At 36.7% G+C, this 20,135-nt stretch overlaps 1 protein-coding gene and 1 pseudogene across 1 annotated transcript; one reads left to right on the top strand and one right to left on the bottom strand.

Annotated features, from left to right (window-relative positions):
* Positions 1-3,228: 3,228 nt before the first annotated feature.
* Positions 3,229-4,524, bottom strand: LOC148544050 (uncharacterized; annotated as a pseudogene).
* Positions 4,525-15,613: 11,089 nt separating this feature from the next.
* On the top strand, positions 15,614-17,485 carry LOC148544049 (uncharacterized). The gene is made up of 4 exons (XM_088498357.1): positions 15,614-16,211; positions 16,324-16,766; positions 16,985-17,038; positions 17,147-17,485. The coding sequence occupies exons 1-4, from the start codon at positions 15,614-15,616 to the stop codon at positions 17,483-17,485; spliced, it is 1,434 nt and encodes a 477-aa protein (XP_088354483.1).
* Positions 17,486-20,135: the final 2,650 nt, after the last annotated feature.

The raw sequence follows: 20,135 nt of genomic DNA, 5'->3' as shown, positions 1-20,135 counted from the left end.
TAGAAATAAATGCAATTATAACCTAATAATTTGGGTTCTATCATCTCTTCTTTCATGACTACTTTGGGATTCAAGTGTTTTTCAATCCACAAAGAGAGAATAAAATGTAGAAATTGGTGAAAAAGAGGCTTCACTCTCATCAAACACTGTTAGATGAGTCTGAGAACAAAGAAAAAATGGATAGAGAGAAGAAGGTGAGAAGAGAGATAGTTTGAGAGAGAGAAAAAGAAAGAGAAGTAAACAGAGAACCAATATTAAAAGTGGCTGAATGAATTCTCAAAGAAAAATTAAATGAATACCCTAATAGCTATTGTATATATATGTACATAATAATAGTAATTGACTAACTAATTTTGCCAACGCATTAGGGGTAACAAACCAAAATGCCAACTAGCGCATAATTAGCAACCTATGACTCAACTTACGCCTTCTCGCAAACTAGGGCTGTGGATGTTTAGAAGTCCTAGTTTGGAAAGATTAATCGCAAAAGGACTTGGTGCCAAAGCTTTTGTCAGAAAATCTGGGAGCTGATTGGACGAGGAGACTGGCATCAAGTGTATTGGTTAGGTATAAGAGTCTTCCAACAAGCTGCCGGTAAGGAGTGCGATTAGCTAGAGCAGTGCCACTATCTCTTGATAATTTGAAAGCACAAGTGTAAATAGGTGTGCTAACAGGTTTGCAATCTAAATACCCAAAATCTTTGAGGATGTCAAATGCATATTTTCTCTGACATATGTGAATTTCTTTGGAGAATCTGGCCACTTCTATTTCTAAGAAATACTTTAAATCACCCAAATCTTTTATTTTAAACCGCAAATTAAGTAACCTTTTAATTCTCTCAATTTCATCAAAGTCATCACCAATTAAAACAAAGTCATCAACATAAACCATAATGATGGTAACCCCCTGAGGATTGATTTTCGTATATAAAAAGTGATCTGATTCAAATTTGGTGAAGCCCGCAGTGGTGAGAGTTTCTGTCAACTTTAAGTTCCTTTGTCGACTGGCTTGTCTCAAGCCATAAAAAGATTTTTAAAGTTTACAAACTGAATCTAATCATACATCCGGATGATCGAGCCCAGGAGGAAGTTTCATGTATACTTCCTCATTCAAATCGCTGTAAAAGAAAGCGGTGTTAACATCTAGCTGCTTGATGTGCCACTGTTTGGCCGCAGCTAGGGCCAATATAATTCTTAAGGTTGTCATGCGAACCACTAGACTGAACGTATTTATAAAATCAACTCCTTCTATTTGGGTAAATCCTTTTGCTACAAGCCTGGCCTTATAGCGTTCAACGGAACTGTCGGGGTGAAGTTTGACCCGAAATACCCACTTGCAACCTATAGGTTTCTTACCAGTAGGGAGTTTTGTGATGCACCAAGTTTGATTTTGCTTCAAAGCCTCCAGTTCACTACGAATGGTCTCTCTCCAGCAAGGATGAACAATTGCTTCCTCATAATTGTTAAGCATAATAGTTGTAGCAACAGCCAAAGAAAAGGACTTGTGTTTGGGACTAAGTTCATCATAAGACATATAGTGTGATATTGGGTACCTGCAAAGAGAATTGACAGTAGATGTTGTGGTGTGCATCTTACAATGGTAGTCCTTAAGGTATGTTGGCATTTTCTTTATTCTTGAAGATTTTCTTACTTCAATTGGGGGTGTTGGTGTGTGTAATGAAAGTTGTGCGCTGGCTGAGGTGTAAATGATGCACAAGTAGTTTGTAATGCATGCAATGTAATGGGACTCGGGAGATGATTGTCCCCACTTGTAATGTTTGGTGATGTAGTTTGTCCAGGATTGAACAGCAAAGGGTGCCACAAGTTGAAAGTGTCATCAATAGAGGGGTCAAAGTTATTTTCATGCAAGTTGGATGCAAATTAAGGTTGGTCATATTGATGAGAATGATCAGAAATCACAGGATATGGAAAGCAATCCTAATAGAAGACAACATTTCTTGAAATAAAAATGTTTCTAAAATTCAAATTAAAAAGAGCAAATCCTTTAGTACTATCTTTAAAGCCCAAGAATATGCACTTTCTAGCTCTTGGGTCCAATTTTGATCTCCCATTGGTGAGGGTTGATGCATACGATAAGCAACCAAAAACTCTTAATTTGACAAAGTTGGCAATGTACCAAAAAGAATTTCAAAGGGAATTTTATTTTTGAGAAATTGACTAGGATGAATGTTTATTAAGTACACTGCATGTCGAATAGCAAAATTCCAAAAATATTTAGGCATGGATGAGTGAAACAATAATGTTCGAGCAATGCCTAAAATGTGTTGGTATTTTTTCTCTACTATCCCATTTTGTTGTGGGGTTTCAACACAAGAAGTTTGATACAAAATTTCTTGAGATGCATAGAAGGTTTTCAAAGCAAATTTAGGTCTATTATCTAACTTGAAGCATTTTATGATTTTGTTAAATTGAGTTTGCACAAATTTGACAAAATTCTTTAAAATTTTAGATGCCTCAAATTTTACTTTCATACAATGAACCCAAGTATATCTACTTTTGTCATCAACAAATACTTTTCTCCTTACATAGACGGGGTAAAAATGGAGCCCTAAATATCCACATGCAACAAATCAAAAGAATTCACAAATTCAGTCATACTATAAGAGAAAGGTAATCTTTTTTGCTTTGTCAAATGACAAGAGTTGCAATAATTTATGTTCTCATTACAATCAACTAAAAGATAAATTTTGTACATGATTTCTAGTCTATGCCATGGAACATGTCCTAAGTGTGAATGCTAGAGTGCAGTTACATTATTTGCTATGTGTATAGTCACATAGTTGCTGTCCAAAGTGACAACAGCTGCATAAGTGTGTCGTGAAGTGCTTGAATCATGAATGAAGTGATTTACATGCTTGTTAATGCCAACAACAGCTTGACTATCCATAGTATAGAATCCATCCGCACATTTAGCTACTCCAATCCTCTTCAAAATAGCTTGGTCTTGGATCTCACAAATTTGATCATTTATAAGCATTTGACACTAATTCATTAGTTATTTTAGACGCAAAAATCAATTTGAAGTCAAATTTTGGAATAAAAAGCACATTTGTTATATATAATTGATTAGAGAACCTAATGGTACCAATGGTGCTACTAACCATTTGGCTCCCATCAGGCATTCTAACAATTATGGGGCTGGTTTGAATATATGACTCAAAATTATTTAAATCAAATATACGTGATCAGTTGTCCCAGTGTCTATGACCTAAAGGGAAGATTTTGCAGCAACAAAGGATGACATATTTGTGTTGTATTTTAAAATGATACTTTTACCTTGACTCATTAGAATGGTGTTTATGGAACGTTGTATCTGATTTGTAATTTAGGATTGTACATGAGCCTCTTGTCCATTGAGAAGTTTGATAATAGTTTTTTTTTTGTGAGAATTTAGATCAAATTTTGGTGAATCACTAACTTTCTTTGGGCAATTGCTTAGATTGCTTTAACTGAATTCATCACTTTTCTTCTCATCTAGTGGTTCAGCAGCCATGTAATTGATACTGCTAACTTGCCTCTGTGTCAGATAAGGGGGCAAGCCATGCTTCTTATAGCATGTATTCATTGTGTGTCCTATTTTATCACAAAATGTGCATTGCATTCGGTTTCCTCTGTCTCTTCCCTTTGCCTGAAATCCGTCTCTTCCTCTGTCTTTGCCTCAATTCCTCTCATCACTAAGATGAAGTCCTGAATTAGTCTTGTTGAAGAAAACTTTTGACTCTTAATTATCACCAAATTGTCTTTCCTGTTGAGTCAACATTGAGAAGGCAGCATTTCTGTCAGGCATTGGGTTCATAAGCATCAACTGTGACCTCACGGTGGAGTATTGATCATTCAGACCTCGAAGAAACTGAGTTGTACAGTCTTCATGCGTATACTGCCGTATCACATCCAATCCACATGAGCACGAAAGTTCACATCTCTTGCAATTATGTATCAGTCTAAAATTGTTTAGATCTTCCCAATTTGATTTCAATTTGGTGTAATACGCAGTCACATTCAAATCATTTTGCCTCATAGAGAATAATTCTTCCTAAAGTTCAGCCACTCTGTGCTTGTCTCCCTGAAAATATCGATGTTTCAAATCTTACCAAAGGTTCGAAGCAATATTATTCCAAACCACACTTTCTAATATTTTGGGACTCAATGACAAATTGATCCAGGATACTGCATATGTATTGCACCTTTCCCAAGCCTCAAATAGTGTATCATCCTCATTTGGTTTTGTGAGAGATCCATCTACAAACTTCAATTTGTTCTTTCCTTTCAAAGCTAATAACATTGTTCTACTCCACGAACCATAATTGCTAGCATTGAGAGTAATTGAGATTAAAGGATTACCAGAATTTTTACTTGGGTGAATGTAGTAAGGGCTAGATGGATCTTGCATTGGATTGACATTGTTCTTTGCCATCTGAGCTTGAAATGTTGAGATTTGGCTAAAGAAAGTTGTGATTGACTGAGCATCTAATGGATTAGAACTTGCTTCTTGATTATAAGCCATTACTGGTCAAGAATTGAGAATTGAAATTCAAGAATCAAGAATTGAAATAGTTAAGAACTTGCAGATTTTCTTTGAAAGAACAGAGAAGAGAAGCCACAAGCAAGAATCGATGAATCTGCTACAATGTTAAATTTCGAGCCTTCTATCCTCATTCTCGTTGATTGAAAATTCAGCTCTCCTCCACGTTCACCACACCATGTAGAAATTGGTGAAAGAAAGGCTTCACTCTCATCAAACACTGTTAGATGAGTCTGAGAACAAAGAAAGAATGGGTAGAGAGAAGGTGAAAAGAGAGACGATTCGAGAGGGAGAGAAAGAAAGGAAAGTAAACAGAGAACCAATATTAAAAGTGGCTGAATGAATTCTCAAAGAAAAAGTAAATGAATACCCTAATAGCTATTGTAACTATATATATATAGTAATTGACTAACTAATTTTGCTGAAGCATTAGGGGTAACAAACCAAAATGCCAACTAGCGCATAATTAGCAATCTATGACTTAACTTACACAAGATTCTTGGAACATCTTTCTCATCCACATTTAAACTGATAAAACTTGATTTTTGAGGATGAAGCTTTGAAATGCCAATACAAATCAAATGTCTTTTCTCCTTCTCGGGTTAAGAAAAAGAATGGGAGCTAAGAGCAACTTGGATCTCGAAATAAATTTCTTTGAAATCGCAATAAGAATTCTCAAAAAGGTAGAACTTTTTTTCATACAAAAAATGTAAGAAGAAAAATAGGATGATAAAAAATATAATTATGAAAAGTGATAAAAATAATTAAATGAAAGATGAAAAATAAATTGTATCTTTTACTAATATTTCAGTATCTTTCATGTTAAGGACATAATACATTAATTCAATATTTTAGAACACAATATCTATGTCTCTGTCTCATCGGCTAAACATAATTTTGTGTCTCTCTATATCTATTTCAGTGTCTCGTACTTGTAAACAGATAGGGGTAGCAATGAGGCGGATTTTTGCTCTACCCGACTCCTCCCTACCCTACAATAATCCGCATAGAACCCGCTCCACTCCTATTCGCGAGTAGTAAAAAGTTGAACCTTGATCAGCCCCGCCCCTATAATTATTAAAATCCAACAAATAAAATTAAATTTCAAAATTTATATAACCATCATCACATACATAACATAAATTAAAGTAAAAACTTAAATATGATACAATATTATTAATTATTTTACATACATTACATGTATTATATACTAAAATTATATATATATATATATATATATATATTCCGAGACGGGTAGGAGCGGGTATTACCTAAATTTGACCCCTCGCTAAAAATCTGTCCCAATACGGGGCAGGTAATTATCCATCCCATGTAAACTCTGCTAAAATTAGTAAATAATTAGTCAATAAATCGAATTTTAATTAGAAAAATTAGAAATAAAAATCTTATATTAAAATAGGATAGAGCTCTTTAAAATGAGAATTTTGACATTAATTTCGAAGAATTTGGCCCAAGATTGGGCTGGACGGGCCAAACCGGTTGAACCGGGCCTAAAATGGGCCCAAGGTCCAATCGAGCCCATCCCTTAAGTGAGGACACAACTTCGTCTTTCCATTCTCTTTCTCATTCACGCTGGGAAACACTCATAGAGGAGGAAGAACACCCAAAGCTTCCAAACCCTCATTCAAAAACTCCCTTTGCCATAACTTCTCCATCCGAGCTCCGATCGCCGCACCGTTTGCGACTACGCGTCCAGCGTGTCGAGCTCTAAATTTCTATTAGAACAATTTCTTTGGTAAGCTACTCTAAAACTCCAGCCTCTCCTTTCCCCCAATTTTCAAAAATTTATGAGTGGTGTTGAATTTCTTTACTCTTTGATGTATTAGGATCCAATTAGCTTGAGAAAAACGTTCACTCTTGCTTATACAAAGCTTGGGTAAGGTGAGAAAACTATAACTCTACCTAAATTCTGAATTTGTGCAATAGATAGAGTTTGGGTATATATGTGTTGTATATTTGTATTAGGTGGTGTGTATGTAATTGGAACTTGAAATTGTGGACATTGGAGGCCTTGGAGTGGTGTCAATTCTTGGTGATTTTTTAAATTGTGAAGCTGTTTGCGTGTGGCTTAGGTGTTGCCTTGGACCAAACGTGAAAATCAGCCAAGGTATGGTTAGGTTTCGCGTATTTAATATATAATGCTTTGTGAAAACTTAGGCTAGACGACCTTAGGATAAGTTGAAATGTGTAATTATGTTAATGTTTAGTAACTTTGATGAAATTATTAAATGATATTGAGAATGAGTAGTACTTTGATGATTTTGTTGAAAGTGTGGTATTGGTGTTTGATGATGAATTCAATTGAGTTTGATGGAAGTTGAATTAGTGTACTTGATATAAATTAGCAATTCTTGATATAAATGTTGAGCCATTCATGATAGTGGGATGAAGTATTTATTGTTGGTGATTATTGAATGAAAGGGTTAAATGTATATGTTAGTATGTGTGACATGGGAACTATATATATATATATATATATATATAGCCATTCATGATAGTGGGATGAAGTATTTATTGTTGGTGATTATTGAATGAAAGGGTTAAATGTATATGTTAGTATGTGTGACATGGGAACTATATATATATATATATATATATATATATGAGTATATTTGTCATTGATTTGGGTTGAGGAATTGTGAAGATGTATGTGTATATGCAGGGAGTTACTGAATAATTGAGTGTATTGGGTGTGGTGTTGTAAAATGAATGGGAGGTGTGGAGTTGAGTTTTGGTAATGCTTGGTTGTGAAATGTTTAGGTATGAAATAAGGTTTTGGTAAAAATAGGGGTTTGGTGATTTTTGGAAAAAACTGATTTTTAATGAACTTCGGTGATCCATAATTCGAATCTCAAATTTTGGATGAAGATGAGATTTGTTTCAAATCAAAGAGGGTTTTATAAGCTTGATAACAGTATAAATTTTGTGAAAAACCGAATTCTGTAGAGGAAGTTATGGATGCCAGAAATCTTGTGCAAAAAACTGAAATTTTCTAAAGTACAGTAGAATCAGAATTTCTGGTGTGTGCCTACCCACACTGATGTGCGCATGCTCCCAGCAGTAGTAACAATTTCATTTGTGCGTACACACGTCTTTGTGCGCACGCACACCTTGTGTTTTACAGAAAACGTGCGTACGCATGCCATGATGCGCATGCACACACAAGGGTATGCATACTGCTAGTGGCGCTCACATATGTGAGGCACACGCACACTAAGTAGTTTCTGACTGGTGTGCGCAAGCACACGCTCTGCTTTTCACAAATTGTGCACACGCACACTTGTGTGCGTCCGCACACACTCTGTTTTTCTGCACCTGTATTTTTGTGATTCAAGTATGGTTTCGAACCTTTAAACCTCTATTTTTATCCTTTTAACCCTATATCTTATTACTAAGCTTAGTAATTAGTTGAAGCTAGGAAATTGAGGTAACTTGGGGATGAAGAAAAGGGTAAACATGATGAATTATAAGAGAATGATGTGAAAGCTAAATGAATACATGTTGCTATGGCTAAGATGAATGATTATATGATGAATGTGAATGGTTTGAATATTATGCGGCTTATGAATTTAATGATATCTGAGATACGAGTTTTTTTGGGTGACAGAACCATGGCTTGCCACCACGTGTTCCAGGTTGAAACTCGATATTCTGTTGACCCTACGTCGTAAGGGTGATCGGGCACGTATAAATCCCGGGAATGGATATCCCCCATTGAGTAAGTTATATGTGAATGAATGAATGTATGAATTATGAATGAAATGTGAAAAGCTATGCATAGACTCATGGGGATGTGCGATGAGGGACGGTATAAGGGTTTCGGACTTGTCGGGTTGGCTAGATAACCAAAAAATGAGCCTCATCAGCCATAAGACAGGTATACATCATGTGCATTCTGTTTGTTTTGTCTGTTATGTATTACTTGGGATTGCCTAACTGAATATATAATATGCTCATTATTATATTTGCTACCTGCACTACCTGTTTTCTACTTGTGCTTGAAATTTTTTGGTTGTTTGTCTCTGCTAAATCATTGGTGATGGAGGAGCGGAGGAAAGGTGGATCGGTTCGGTGATAAAGTTAAGTTTAAGTAGATAAGTTTATAATTTCGTAGAACACCTACCCTTTTTATGGATTCTGTATAGAATCTAAGTTTTATAACTGAGTGTCGACGTTCTAAGATTGCCTCTGGCATTCCCAGGACCTTATATATTATATGCATGGCACCTTTACCATGCTGACAACATCCGGTTCTCACCCCATACTGTGTTGTTGTTTTCAGATGCAGGTCGATAGGCACCTCGCTAGGCGTCTGGATCCCTGAAGCAGAGTGGTCCCTGGGTTCTTTTGATTATCAGTTTATGTATATATGTACTTAGCTTTCTCTCCAAGAAACTTGTTTATTTTGTCCCTCTCAGAGGTTTAAGGAGAGTTAGGTTTTATTTCCTTATTTTGTGTATTTTGGGATAGTTATATACGTATGTAAATATTCTCCGGTCAGCCTTGATTTCGCGGGCTGAGTCAAGAGCTAGTTATTCTGTTTTCTTAGCTATCTATCCACTCTTTTGCTTTATCATATCTATGATCATTAGGTTTCTTAGCACGCAAGTTATTCTGTTTCCTGAGCGTTGCGCTTTTTATTTTGTGATTTTGCTTTACCCGTTTTTTTCAAGACTCCTAGTGTATTATATTTTTTTTCTATTATACGTATGTATTTTATTTAGAGGTCCGTAACACCACACTACCTCTGTTCTACGGCTTAAGCGTAAAGCTCTGAGTAGTAGGGTGTTACATCCCAAACGGATAGAGGTAGGGTGGGGTACCCACGGATTTGGGTAGTATTGTCATCCCTATAAATAGTCACAACCTTTGGTACCAAGTCATACCAAGTTTGTGGTACTATATTAAACTAGCCCAAAAATAGTTGACTTTACTAGAAAAAGCTAACCTTAGAGGGCCAACCCAAGACAAGAGAATGAATGGTCCAATAAAAAACAGGTGACAGAGGAATCTTGAATGCTCAACAAAACATGGTACCATTACGGAAGTTAGATGAAGAATTTCGATAAAATATCATGAATTCCCTTTTATGAATAGTTTACGAGCTCATAAACTCGCGCGAAAAACTTTAAAAATGAATAACTAAACTATAAAACGGACAAGTGGGTAAGTAGTTTAACTTTGGAATACACCTTTACTTAAAATTATTCTGGCTTGAACGTCAGAACATCATTACAACTAGTTCCAACCACCTAATCAAGAATGCCACAAGGAGACAACATAATTTGAGTTTTTGATCCTCTTGAAGTAGGAAGTTACAAAGACTTCTGAACAACCTTTGACAAAACCTTTAAAATAAGTTATAAAATGTTGGTATGCATTATGACTTACAAGTGCTTTCAATGATTTTTATTGTCATACCATTGCTAACCGTATAAAAAACACAAAAATGAATTTAAAAATCTAAAAAAATACATTAATGTTTTTTAATCTTTTGTGATAAGATGAACAAATACAATTAAAGAGATATCAATTATTTCCCTCTATCTTAGCTCTATACTCATATTCCTTCAAACCATTCTCAATTCTACATTTAATAGCATAGAATATCCAAAAAAAAATACTTTATACTATAGAATCCTTTCTACATTACTAGTAACCACCACCCAAACCATCCATCACTCGCAAGTCCTACCACCATTTTAATTAAGTGTTAAACTGAAATGATTTCACAAAGTAATTTTATATCTACCATAGTAGCTAGAACCATGAGAACATGTCAAAGATAGAATGGTGTTGACAGAACACAGGTGAGAAAAATCTTACATTAAAATATTGAATCAATATACATATGAATACTAAATGTACACCTTTTGAAAAAAAATAAAAAACTAATTAAAATCCCTATTCTGTCACTAATAATGACTAAAATTACATTCACAAAAACTACATATCCAAATTGTACAATTAATTAGCCATGAAATTCAAAGCCACAAGCATAAATGCTCAAATAGTTCAGGTATTTTATCAAACAGGTCAGATGCAAAAATCAAACTTGTGAGAGAAAAATAGAATTCAAATGCCTTATAAAAAAAAAGACTTTATAAATAATATCAAATAGTAGAAGCAACACCAACAATGTCACTTTTTGGCTGGAAAAAAAAACACTATGACAACTAAAACAATAACTTAATTTCAGGGGAAAAAATTCCAAAGAGCAGTGAGAGAAAGACAAGAACATACATATAAAATAGAGAAAGGGTGATGTTCAATAGAGCAGAAAGCGCCAAATGGCAAATATGCCACTGCTTACAAGAGATGCCTTGTGTTCTGGAAGACAAGGTGTGGAAGGCGACAAATAGATCAAGAATTGGAGATACATCTAAAAATGAGTTTATAGTCCAATTAAAAAAAATTCTCATTAGAATTTATTATAAATAGAATAGTAGTAATAGAATAGAAAAATTATCACATGTTTCGGTGTATTTTATTAGGAGTAAATACTCAATCCGGTTCCTATCCATTTTAAAATAGGATAAGGCGATTCCTGTCAATAAATTACATTCGATCCAGCCCTTGTTCCTGACAAAAGTGAGCCAAGGCAGTCTCTCCGTTATAACCTCTCACCAAAATTGACTGAAAAGTCTTACGTGACATTCACCGACGCGACGTTGATAGTTACTCAAAGTTAAGTGCTATGTTGGCTTACGGAGAATGGACAAAAGTCGATTTGTCTCCCTCCATTCTCTAAAAACAACGTCGTTTTCTAGATCTACCCAGAAACAAAATCTAATTTTGGTGGATGATTGCACCCTAAGCCTCTTCCTACTCTTTGGTCTACAAAATTGGAGACAAATCCTAGGACAAGATGAACTTGCAAATTGGAGGTGATAATTTGAGTTGCAACATGAACTCAAGTAAGAGCGTTCGGGTTCGGAGGAAGAAGAGATGGTTCTCCCCAAAGTGCTATTGCGGGTCTCATGCTATTCTATTCATGTTTGGGACTAAAAACAATCCAGATAGATTATTCTTTCGTTGTCCTTATTTCAAGGTATGTAAGATTTAATAATGTGTTGATTCCAGATAGGTATTAGTATCCAAGTTTAATTTTGTACTCACTATTAATTTCACAAACTTAATTCATATTGTAGACTGCATAATTTTATTGCTCATTCTTTGCGTGGCTAGATGATTATATTGCTTCATTAATGAGTATGCTAGGAAGACAATGTCAAATGGGGTATTATTGCAAAAGCAGAATCCGTTTGAAGGATAGAGTGATGTAGTAGATGACAAAGTGAAAGAGCTAGAAGATAGGTTAATTAGATTAGAGAACAAATTGGAGAAGTGTAGATTAAAAATGGGTGGAAATACATGTCTGAATTTTTGATGTAATTTTTTTTTTTTTACATTTTTTGGTGGGGTTGTGATTGTCTGCTTATTTATACTCTTGTTATCCCTCGTTTCATTTATCTCAGCATTACCCTTCATTACATGCAAACCAAACTCAAAATTAGGGGTCATGCTATCAAACCAATACATGATCTTGTAATTTGTGTAACCAAGCTCCCTCAATAAAGCTTTCAAATCGAAGAAGTTCACCAAATCAATATCAAGAGGTGGTCATTTCTTCATTTTTCCATTAACATAATCCATTTCACCTTGTGAATTTCTCTTAAAATTTTTTTCATGATGAAAAACAGGAACTACTTCAAACTCATACATCTACAAATATGTACATCTAATCAAATTTCACTTCAAGTTATTAATTATCCAACTATAACAGTGATCTAAACAAATCACAAGCAACATTATTTAGGTAACAAATTAATTAGCTAGTTTCAGAACACCATTCACGCAAAAAAAAAAAAACACATTCAATGAACACTCCAACATGAACATGCAGTTGGAGAAAAAGAGTGAATACTAATAAATTTTGAAACCATAAAACCTACCAACCTGGATGGTGACAACAGCTACCTTCACTCAATGCCGCTAATGATGACACAGTCAATTATGCAGTTATAGTTGTCGTTTGGGACCCTGTCAGCGGCCTTATCAGCAACGCACTCAGCACAACTGCCAGGTGCTCCATCAAACGTTTGTTGTTTCGAGTGAAGAAGAGGACACGTGTTTGGTATTTCTGTAAATAAGGGTTAGGGCTTGGGGGTTATATGTGACCTTACAACATTTTATTTTAGTAGAAAATCAGAAACGACGTCGTTTTTAGAGAATGGAGGGGGACAAATCGATCCCTGTCCATTCTTCCTAAACCAACGTGACACTTAACTCTGAGTAACCCTCCACATCAACGTCGGTGAATGCCACGTAACACTTTTCCGTCAATTTTGGTGAGGGATTATAACGGAGGGGCCGTCTTGTCTCACTTTTGTTAGAGACAAGGGTCGAGTCGGGTGTAATTTATTAATATGGATCAGCTTGTCCTATTTTAAAATAGACAGAAATCGAATTGGATGTTTACTCTTTTACTAAAATATAATATACCATTGTACGACTCAGTTCTGAATATCATGAAACAATATTTACCATAAAAAATTAGAGTAAAGGACAACTCCGTCCCTGACCTTTTTTACCGCGGACATTTTCGTCCTCGAGGCTTGGGAAATACGTTATCGTCCCTGACCCCCCAGAAAACAGGACATTTTTACCCCTCCGTCAGAGTGTCTCCGTTTAGTCCTGACGAAAAACGATGACGTGGCCCCGTGGCGCTGACCTGGCCTTAACGGGGTGCCACGTTTGCCTGGCTTTCCAAAAGAGGACAAATATGTCCCCAGAGCCCAAGACGTTGCCGTTTCCACCCAACCTTTCGAAACTAAGCATAAGTCACACACACAATACACATAACGCGAAAACGATCAGAATCCCTCTCCCTGTTTCTCCCTCCAAAAATTGCACTACGTGGAAGAGCAGTCGTCGTGCAGTGAAGAAGCTGTCGGAGGCAAGAAAGAAGGTTACTGCATCACTTTAGCACTGCCGTCTTCCAATCAAGGTAAGATCGCCTTCCTTACTCCTGAAGTTTCCGTGGTTTGTAGTAATGGTGAAGTGATCATGCGTGCATGTTGATAGTGTCTGTAATAGTGGTGTAGTGAGGGCTAAAATTGGTTTTTAGAGCATGGTGGCAAGTAGTCGTAGGAGGTATTGTGTTAGGGCAAGGAGGGTTCTGTAATAAATTTTGAATGTAATGTAGTACTGAGACATTGTTGTTTCTTGGTAAATTTCAGATGGTGGATGTATTTGTGGTGCCAGTTTTTCACCACGGAGGTAGCTTCGTGAAAGGTGGTGATGGTGTTCTTGTTTATGAGAATGGTAAAGAGGAGAGGTTCCTGAAGATGGACCTAGATTTTGTGAACTTCGGAGATCTTGTAACGTTGTTCAAGGGTTTGGGATACCAGTCGTACAAGGCAGTTTACTGGTATGATCGAACAAGTGGGTTGCTTGAGTCTGGGCTGAACGAGTTAACCGGGGACGCAGGGATCAATGCAATGCGGGAGAATTTATTGAAGGACCAAAAGTCTCTTGAGTTCCACATTTACTTTGACCACCCCGTTGATGCTCCGGAGGTAGTAGAAGACGCTGGCAAGGATGGTGATGATGAAGTGGATGTGGATGAAATTTTAAAGGAATTGAATACATCCTCTTCGTCGGATGATGGCTATGAGAGCACCGAAGATGTGTTATATAAACCTCCACCAGCTGGGTTGGAGAATGATGGAAGTGATTCTGACAGTAGTATAGGGGCTGTTGGTGGCAAGAGGAAAAGAGTAAGGGAGCCAAGAAAAAAGGTGGTAACCCCGAAGAAGAGAGTCACAAAGAGACAAGGGGTGAAGGATAAGTATAAGAAGGGTAAGAAGAAGGTGCAAGGTGGTAAAAGCCAGAATCCAAGTGGAGATGATAGCTGTCAGACTAAAACAGGGGCAGCTGGTGAAGGTGGAATGGACTCAGCTACTGGGCCTAGTGATGGAGGAGGTGGTGACAATAGGGCTGGAGTAGAAGACGTAGGGAGATACTATGTAAGTGAAGTCCCCACAGAGCCTGAGGAAATCATGTTTGAGTACGAGTCCGAGGAATTGAACACATCTATGGGATCAGAGGATGAAGGTGTAGGCCACAAATTTCTAGAGTTTGATGATGACTATGCTCATGGTCAGGGCAGATTTGAGTTAGGGATGAGGTTTGCTAGTGTTGAATAGTTTAAAGATGTGGTGAAGGACTCATTCATTGCCGAAGGTAGGGAGGTTAAGTGGATCAAGAATGATAGGGAGAGAGTGAGAGTGGGCTGCAAGGATGAGGAGTGCAACTTCTTGGTCCATCTGTCTTACAACAAAACTCTGCAATGTTACCAAATTAAGACGTACCAGCCAAATCATACCTGTTCAAGGGATTTAGGAAGTAACGCAGCTGACCAGCATTGGATCAGCAGGAAAATTGTGAAGAGGATGGCTACCCAACCACACATGACCACTAGGGAGGCAACTGAGTTCCTAAGGGAGGATTTTTCTTTGGCTCCCCATCCTAAGATGGTGTACAGAGCAGTTGTTGAGGCTAGGGAAAAGATTATGGGAAACGAGAAGGAACAATACAAGAGGACAAGGGACTATTGTGAGTAGATTTTAAGCAGTAATCCAGGATCTACTGCAAGGTTGGAACTAATGTCAATTCCAGAAGCCCCCCTGTTTTTGATAAGATATACATATGCTTAGATGCCTGTAAGCGAGGGTTCAAGGATGGGTGTAGGCCTTTGCTGCACCTGGATGGATGCTTTCTGAAGACATACTACATGGGGTGGCTTCTTGCAGCAGTTGCCCAAGATGCAAACAACCAATTCTATGTTGTTGCATATGGTGTTGTGAGGGCTGAGACGAAGGATGCCTGGAAATGGTTCCTGACTAACCTCCAGGCTGACATAGGAGACGATGTACACCATGGCTGGAACTTCATTTCAGATCAACAAAAGGTATGATGCATTATTGGTTCATTATTTCGCACTTCATATATTTGCTGAGCTATGATTGTTGGCTGCTCATGTTCAATGCAGGGTTTACTCCCAGCCCTAAAGGAAGTCATGCCAAACGCCAGGCACAGGAACTGCGTGATGCATATGTGGAAGAAATTCATTAATAGGTTCAAAGATTTATACATAAGAGAGGTTGTCTGGGAGTGTGCCAGATGCACAACAGTTGCTGAGTTCAAGGACTGTATGGAAAGGCTGAAGGCAGTGAATCAGGGAGCTTGGGAATACCTCTCCAAGTTTGAGCCAGAGACTTGGATCAAGGCTTATTTCTCACATGGTCCCAAAGTTGATAACCTCACTAACAACATGTGTGAGGTCTTTAACGCCAAAATTGTTAATTACCGCTGCAAGCCGATCCTGACTATGTGCGAAGAAATCAGGTGTTACCTGATGAGGAGGATGGTAAATCACAAGCGGGTTTTGGAAAATCACCCTGGTAAACTTGCACCAGTACAGCAAAAAAGGATGGAAAGATTACTTACTATTGGGACGAAGTGGACAGCAGAGTGGGTTGGAGATAATGAAAGAAAAAGGTTCGAAGTGAGCCGCAAAGGAAGCAAGGTAGATGTGGACCTAATTAAGTATACCTGCTCCTGCAATCGATGGCAACTTACTGGTAATCCAAAAATCTACTTATAATCTGTTAGTTACATTGTTAATTTCTTCATCACCTGTAATTTAACTAGTCTCTGCTATATGATCAAATTGATTACATTTTTTTGTGCAAGGGATGCCATGCACACATGCACTTGCTGCTATTGTGAAGAGGCGTGACAAGGCGGAAGATTATGTCCACCCTTGGTTGTGTATGGAATCAATTCGAAGGACATACTCACACTGCATCAAACCAGTCCCCAGTCAAGAATTTTGGCCTCGTACTGAGTACTCACAACCAGAACCCCCCATCATCAAGAGACCTATTGGCCGGCCAAAAGTTCACAACAGACAGAAAGATCCTGCTGAGCCATTGATGCAAGGTGGAAAATTGAAGAAGTCTTTCTCGGTGGCTTGCAGTAAGTGTGGTGAAAAGGGCCACAACTATAAAACCTGCAAGGGAGCTCCATCAAACCCCAACTGGAAGCCTAAGACTAAGAAGTCTAAGAAGAAAGGAGGATGCAGCTCTCAAGAACTAGTTGTGCTTCCTTTGTCCCAGTCAGCTCCACCCCCAATGGTAAGTTTGCATTGTATGTTTCTGGTATGGATTACACCCTGCATTGTAATTTTGGATTGTATGTTTCTGGTATGGATTACCCCAATGGTAAGCTTAGTGATGACTATGTTAGGGACTTATCTGTCTAATTGCCATATAGTTCAGGGGTTTATGTGTCCTAGTAATGAATTCGTTAAGGATCAGCATGTCTTAATACAACATGTTCATTAACTCTCCAGGATTCTTCAAGCAGCCAACAAGCCAACACACAACCCCTGCATCAAGCAAACACTGTAACTGTTTAAATTGAGCTCTTTGTGATGTTGATATACATAGTTGTCTGAATCACAGTTGGTGCCGTTTAAATTTTTTCCCAATGGTTGGTCTCCTCTTGCGTGCAGGTTACAAGTGCAGCAGGACCAACTCATGCAAATGATGCAGCAGCTCCAACCAGGGTTACTAGATCCACGCTTGTCATAGCACCTCCTTTACCAACAGTCACTCCATTCAGGCCACCAGCCCCAAGTACAACCCCTCAATGTAATGCTCCAGGCAAGGCTCCAGAGATTGTTAGCAACACTTCTCATCCGAAACCATCAAAATTCAGACCAAAGCAGAAGGTCTTCAGGCCACCGGCACCACTGCTGCAAGGACAGTCTAGCGCAACGCAGAAAGCCGCATCTCAGGAAGTCTCCCAAATAACAACACCAACTGACCCAGCATCCAGGGAATCAACATGAGTGAAGGCTGAAGATATTATGATATTTTTTGTTTAGTCTCCCCAATGTAACTGATTACCACAACTTCTACATACAATTACCTTGTTTTGATTTGGGTCTTTATTTTGAGTTAAAACAGCACTTGTCAACAAATGACATGTTAATGGTAGCATTCCTTTTATTTTGATGTCAGTAGATGATGAATGTATACTTTTATACTATGAATATCAGTTGTTGAAACTTTTATCAACTGTGATTTTGCCAATTTATGTTACACACAAACATTTCTTTCCCAACTTTTATCAACTGTGATTTTGCCAACTTATGTAACACACAAAAATTTATCAACTGTGAAGCCACATGCACAAATGATTCATACATTTTTTCCCCAGTATTTTTTCCAACCTTACATCATTACTTACAACTAAATAAAGCAAAAATCAGGATAACAAACAACACACATATAATCCACCCATTTTGATTCTTTTTAACCTCTAACGCTTCTATCCTCTTCTCCAACAACAACATCTTGTTTTCCATCTCTTTCATCCTGAGAGGCTCTTCACCATGCAGAATTCCCTCCTTTCCCAGGTACCTTGTAACACCAACACCAAGACCGGCTACGTGCTCGTCCAGCCACAAAAAAAACTTGCAGCATGGTTGTCTTACCTGCACAGAATCAATCCTCAAGGCTCAGAAAAGGTTGGAATTGAGGATAAACCCTAACACAAACGGAGTTACACAAATGTCCTTTGCTTACCTTATAAAAGGGACATCCCAGAAACAATCTGTTCAGATTGCTGCTCGTCCTCGACATGAACAGGATTGCGTTTTCTCCACAGAAGCACCTTGGTGACACACCCTCCTTTCCATCACTGGCGTCCCGAACTGGGCCTCTTCTCGAGCTTGACGACACTCCCTCGGATCCCATGGTCACAATGTTCCCTTTCCTCCTTCACCCGCTTCACTCTCACACTGCCTTCGAAGGATTAGGGTTCCACGACTTCATAGATTGGGGAGGGGGGAGAAACGGCAACGTTTTGGGCTTTGGGGACATATTTGTCCTCTTTTGGAAAGCCAAGCAAACGTGGCACCCCGTTAAGGCCAGGTCAGCGCCACGGGGCCACGTCATCGTTTTCCGTCAGGGCTAAACGGAGACACTCTGACGGAGGGGTAAAAATGTCCTGTTTTCTAGGGGTCAGGGACGATAACGTATTTCCTAAGCCTCGAGGACGAAAATGTCCGCGGTAAACAAGGTCAGGGACGGATTTGTCCTTTACTCAAAAAATTATAAATTTAGGTCTGCTTTTATTGTATTTTGACACTATTAAGCCGTGACTTGCCAAAAAATAAAAAATATCATGAATTCACGAGCCATTAGCTTAAAAAATAAATTGGCATATTTTTTTTTTCATTCTTTTAAATATAATGCTTCTTAGTTCATATTATTTACTAAAATCAGAACTCTTAAGTTCATATTCATTTCTTTGTTTTATATTCCATTTAATTTATTATATTTCTTAGTTGTAAAATAAAAATTTATATATATATATATATATAGGCTATTTTTTAAGACTTTTCATAAATAAATTAAAAATAAAGATTATTACTTTTAAAAATAAATATTATTTTTAATTTATTTTAAAAAAGCTTATTTTTTAATAGAATTGTGACAAATTTTTATAGTTACTTATTGGGAGATTTTTTTTTGGATATAATTTGATGTATCATATATGGATTTGACCAATGAGATATATAAATGGTCAACGTAACTTTTTTATTTTGGCTTGTGTGTGTTACGAATTGTTTTTTTTTTAATAATGATATATAATGAATAAAATTTATTATTTTTAACTAATGTTTAGTCAATATTTTAAATTTTAAACCCTAATTGTGATAGTATAAAAATAGAATATTGACTAAAATATTAGTTAATATTGATCAAATATGACGGTCTTTTAGTATTTTTTATTATTATAGGATTTATGATAATATGAATTGTTGGAATTTTGAGATTATGTTAGTGGGGTTTTTGATATTCTAAAGTGTTGAATTTATGAAAATATTGCAAAAGGAATTTACATTTTTGTGATAAAATTTTTGAAATATATAAAACTCTAAATTTGGTATCAGTGTCATTAGCTAGGTGTATAAAGTTTATAATTATCATATTTTCTATGCGTCTACATTAAAAAAAAATTCTTCTATATACTTGTATATATTTATGAACGATAAAAAATAACTTTATCAAACCATTTTCTTCTCATTTTTTTTTCAGTTTTTTACAAATTTAATTTTCAATTGGGTGAGTTGAATTGGTTTGGATATAGTCCCAAAAATTTTTTTTATCTGATCCAATCCAAATGATTAAATTTAATCAATTCGATTCTCAATTAAAATTTTCAAGCTCAATCAAACCCAACCCGTTTGCACATTAAAAATTTAATTTTGACTTTATAAGAAAACATTATTATCAAATTATTTCTTATAATATTATAAACAATTAAGAGATTTTAATGATGACTCGTTAAATTTCTTGAGTCAACAAATTTTTTAAGTCAACTACATATAATTCAAAAAGGTTGAATAAAAAGCCTTCTAAGAAGCAGCTACAAAAATTATCTATAAAAAGAGATCAAAAAGTAACTTTTCGCCATCATATTTTAAATTT

Source organism: Arachis ipaensis, chromosome B9, assembly GCF_059453495.1.
Source record: "Arachis ipaensis isolate K30076 ecotype BB chromosome B9, ASM5945349v1, whole genome shotgun sequence".
In the NCBI taxonomy this organism is placed as follows: domain Eukaryota; kingdom Viridiplantae; phylum Streptophyta; class Magnoliopsida; order Fabales; family Fabaceae; genus Arachis; species Arachis ipaensis.
This window is presented reverse-complemented; position numbering and strand designations above follow the sequence as displayed.

Bases quoted from the DNA above. Each gene is read 5' to 3' on its own strand.
- LOC148544049 (XM_088498357.1), top strand. From the start codon at position 15,614: ATGCAGGGTTTACTCCCAGCCCTAAAGGAAGTCATGCCAAACGCCAGG. The intron at 16,212-16,323 runs GTAATCCAAAAA...TTTTTGTGCAAG, and splicing joins CAATCGATGGCAACTTACTG to GGATGCCATGCACACATGCA. The intron at 16,767-16,984 runs GTAAGTTTGCAT...TTAACTCTCCAG, and splicing joins AGTCAGCTCCACCCCCAATG to GATTCTTCAAGCAGCCAACA.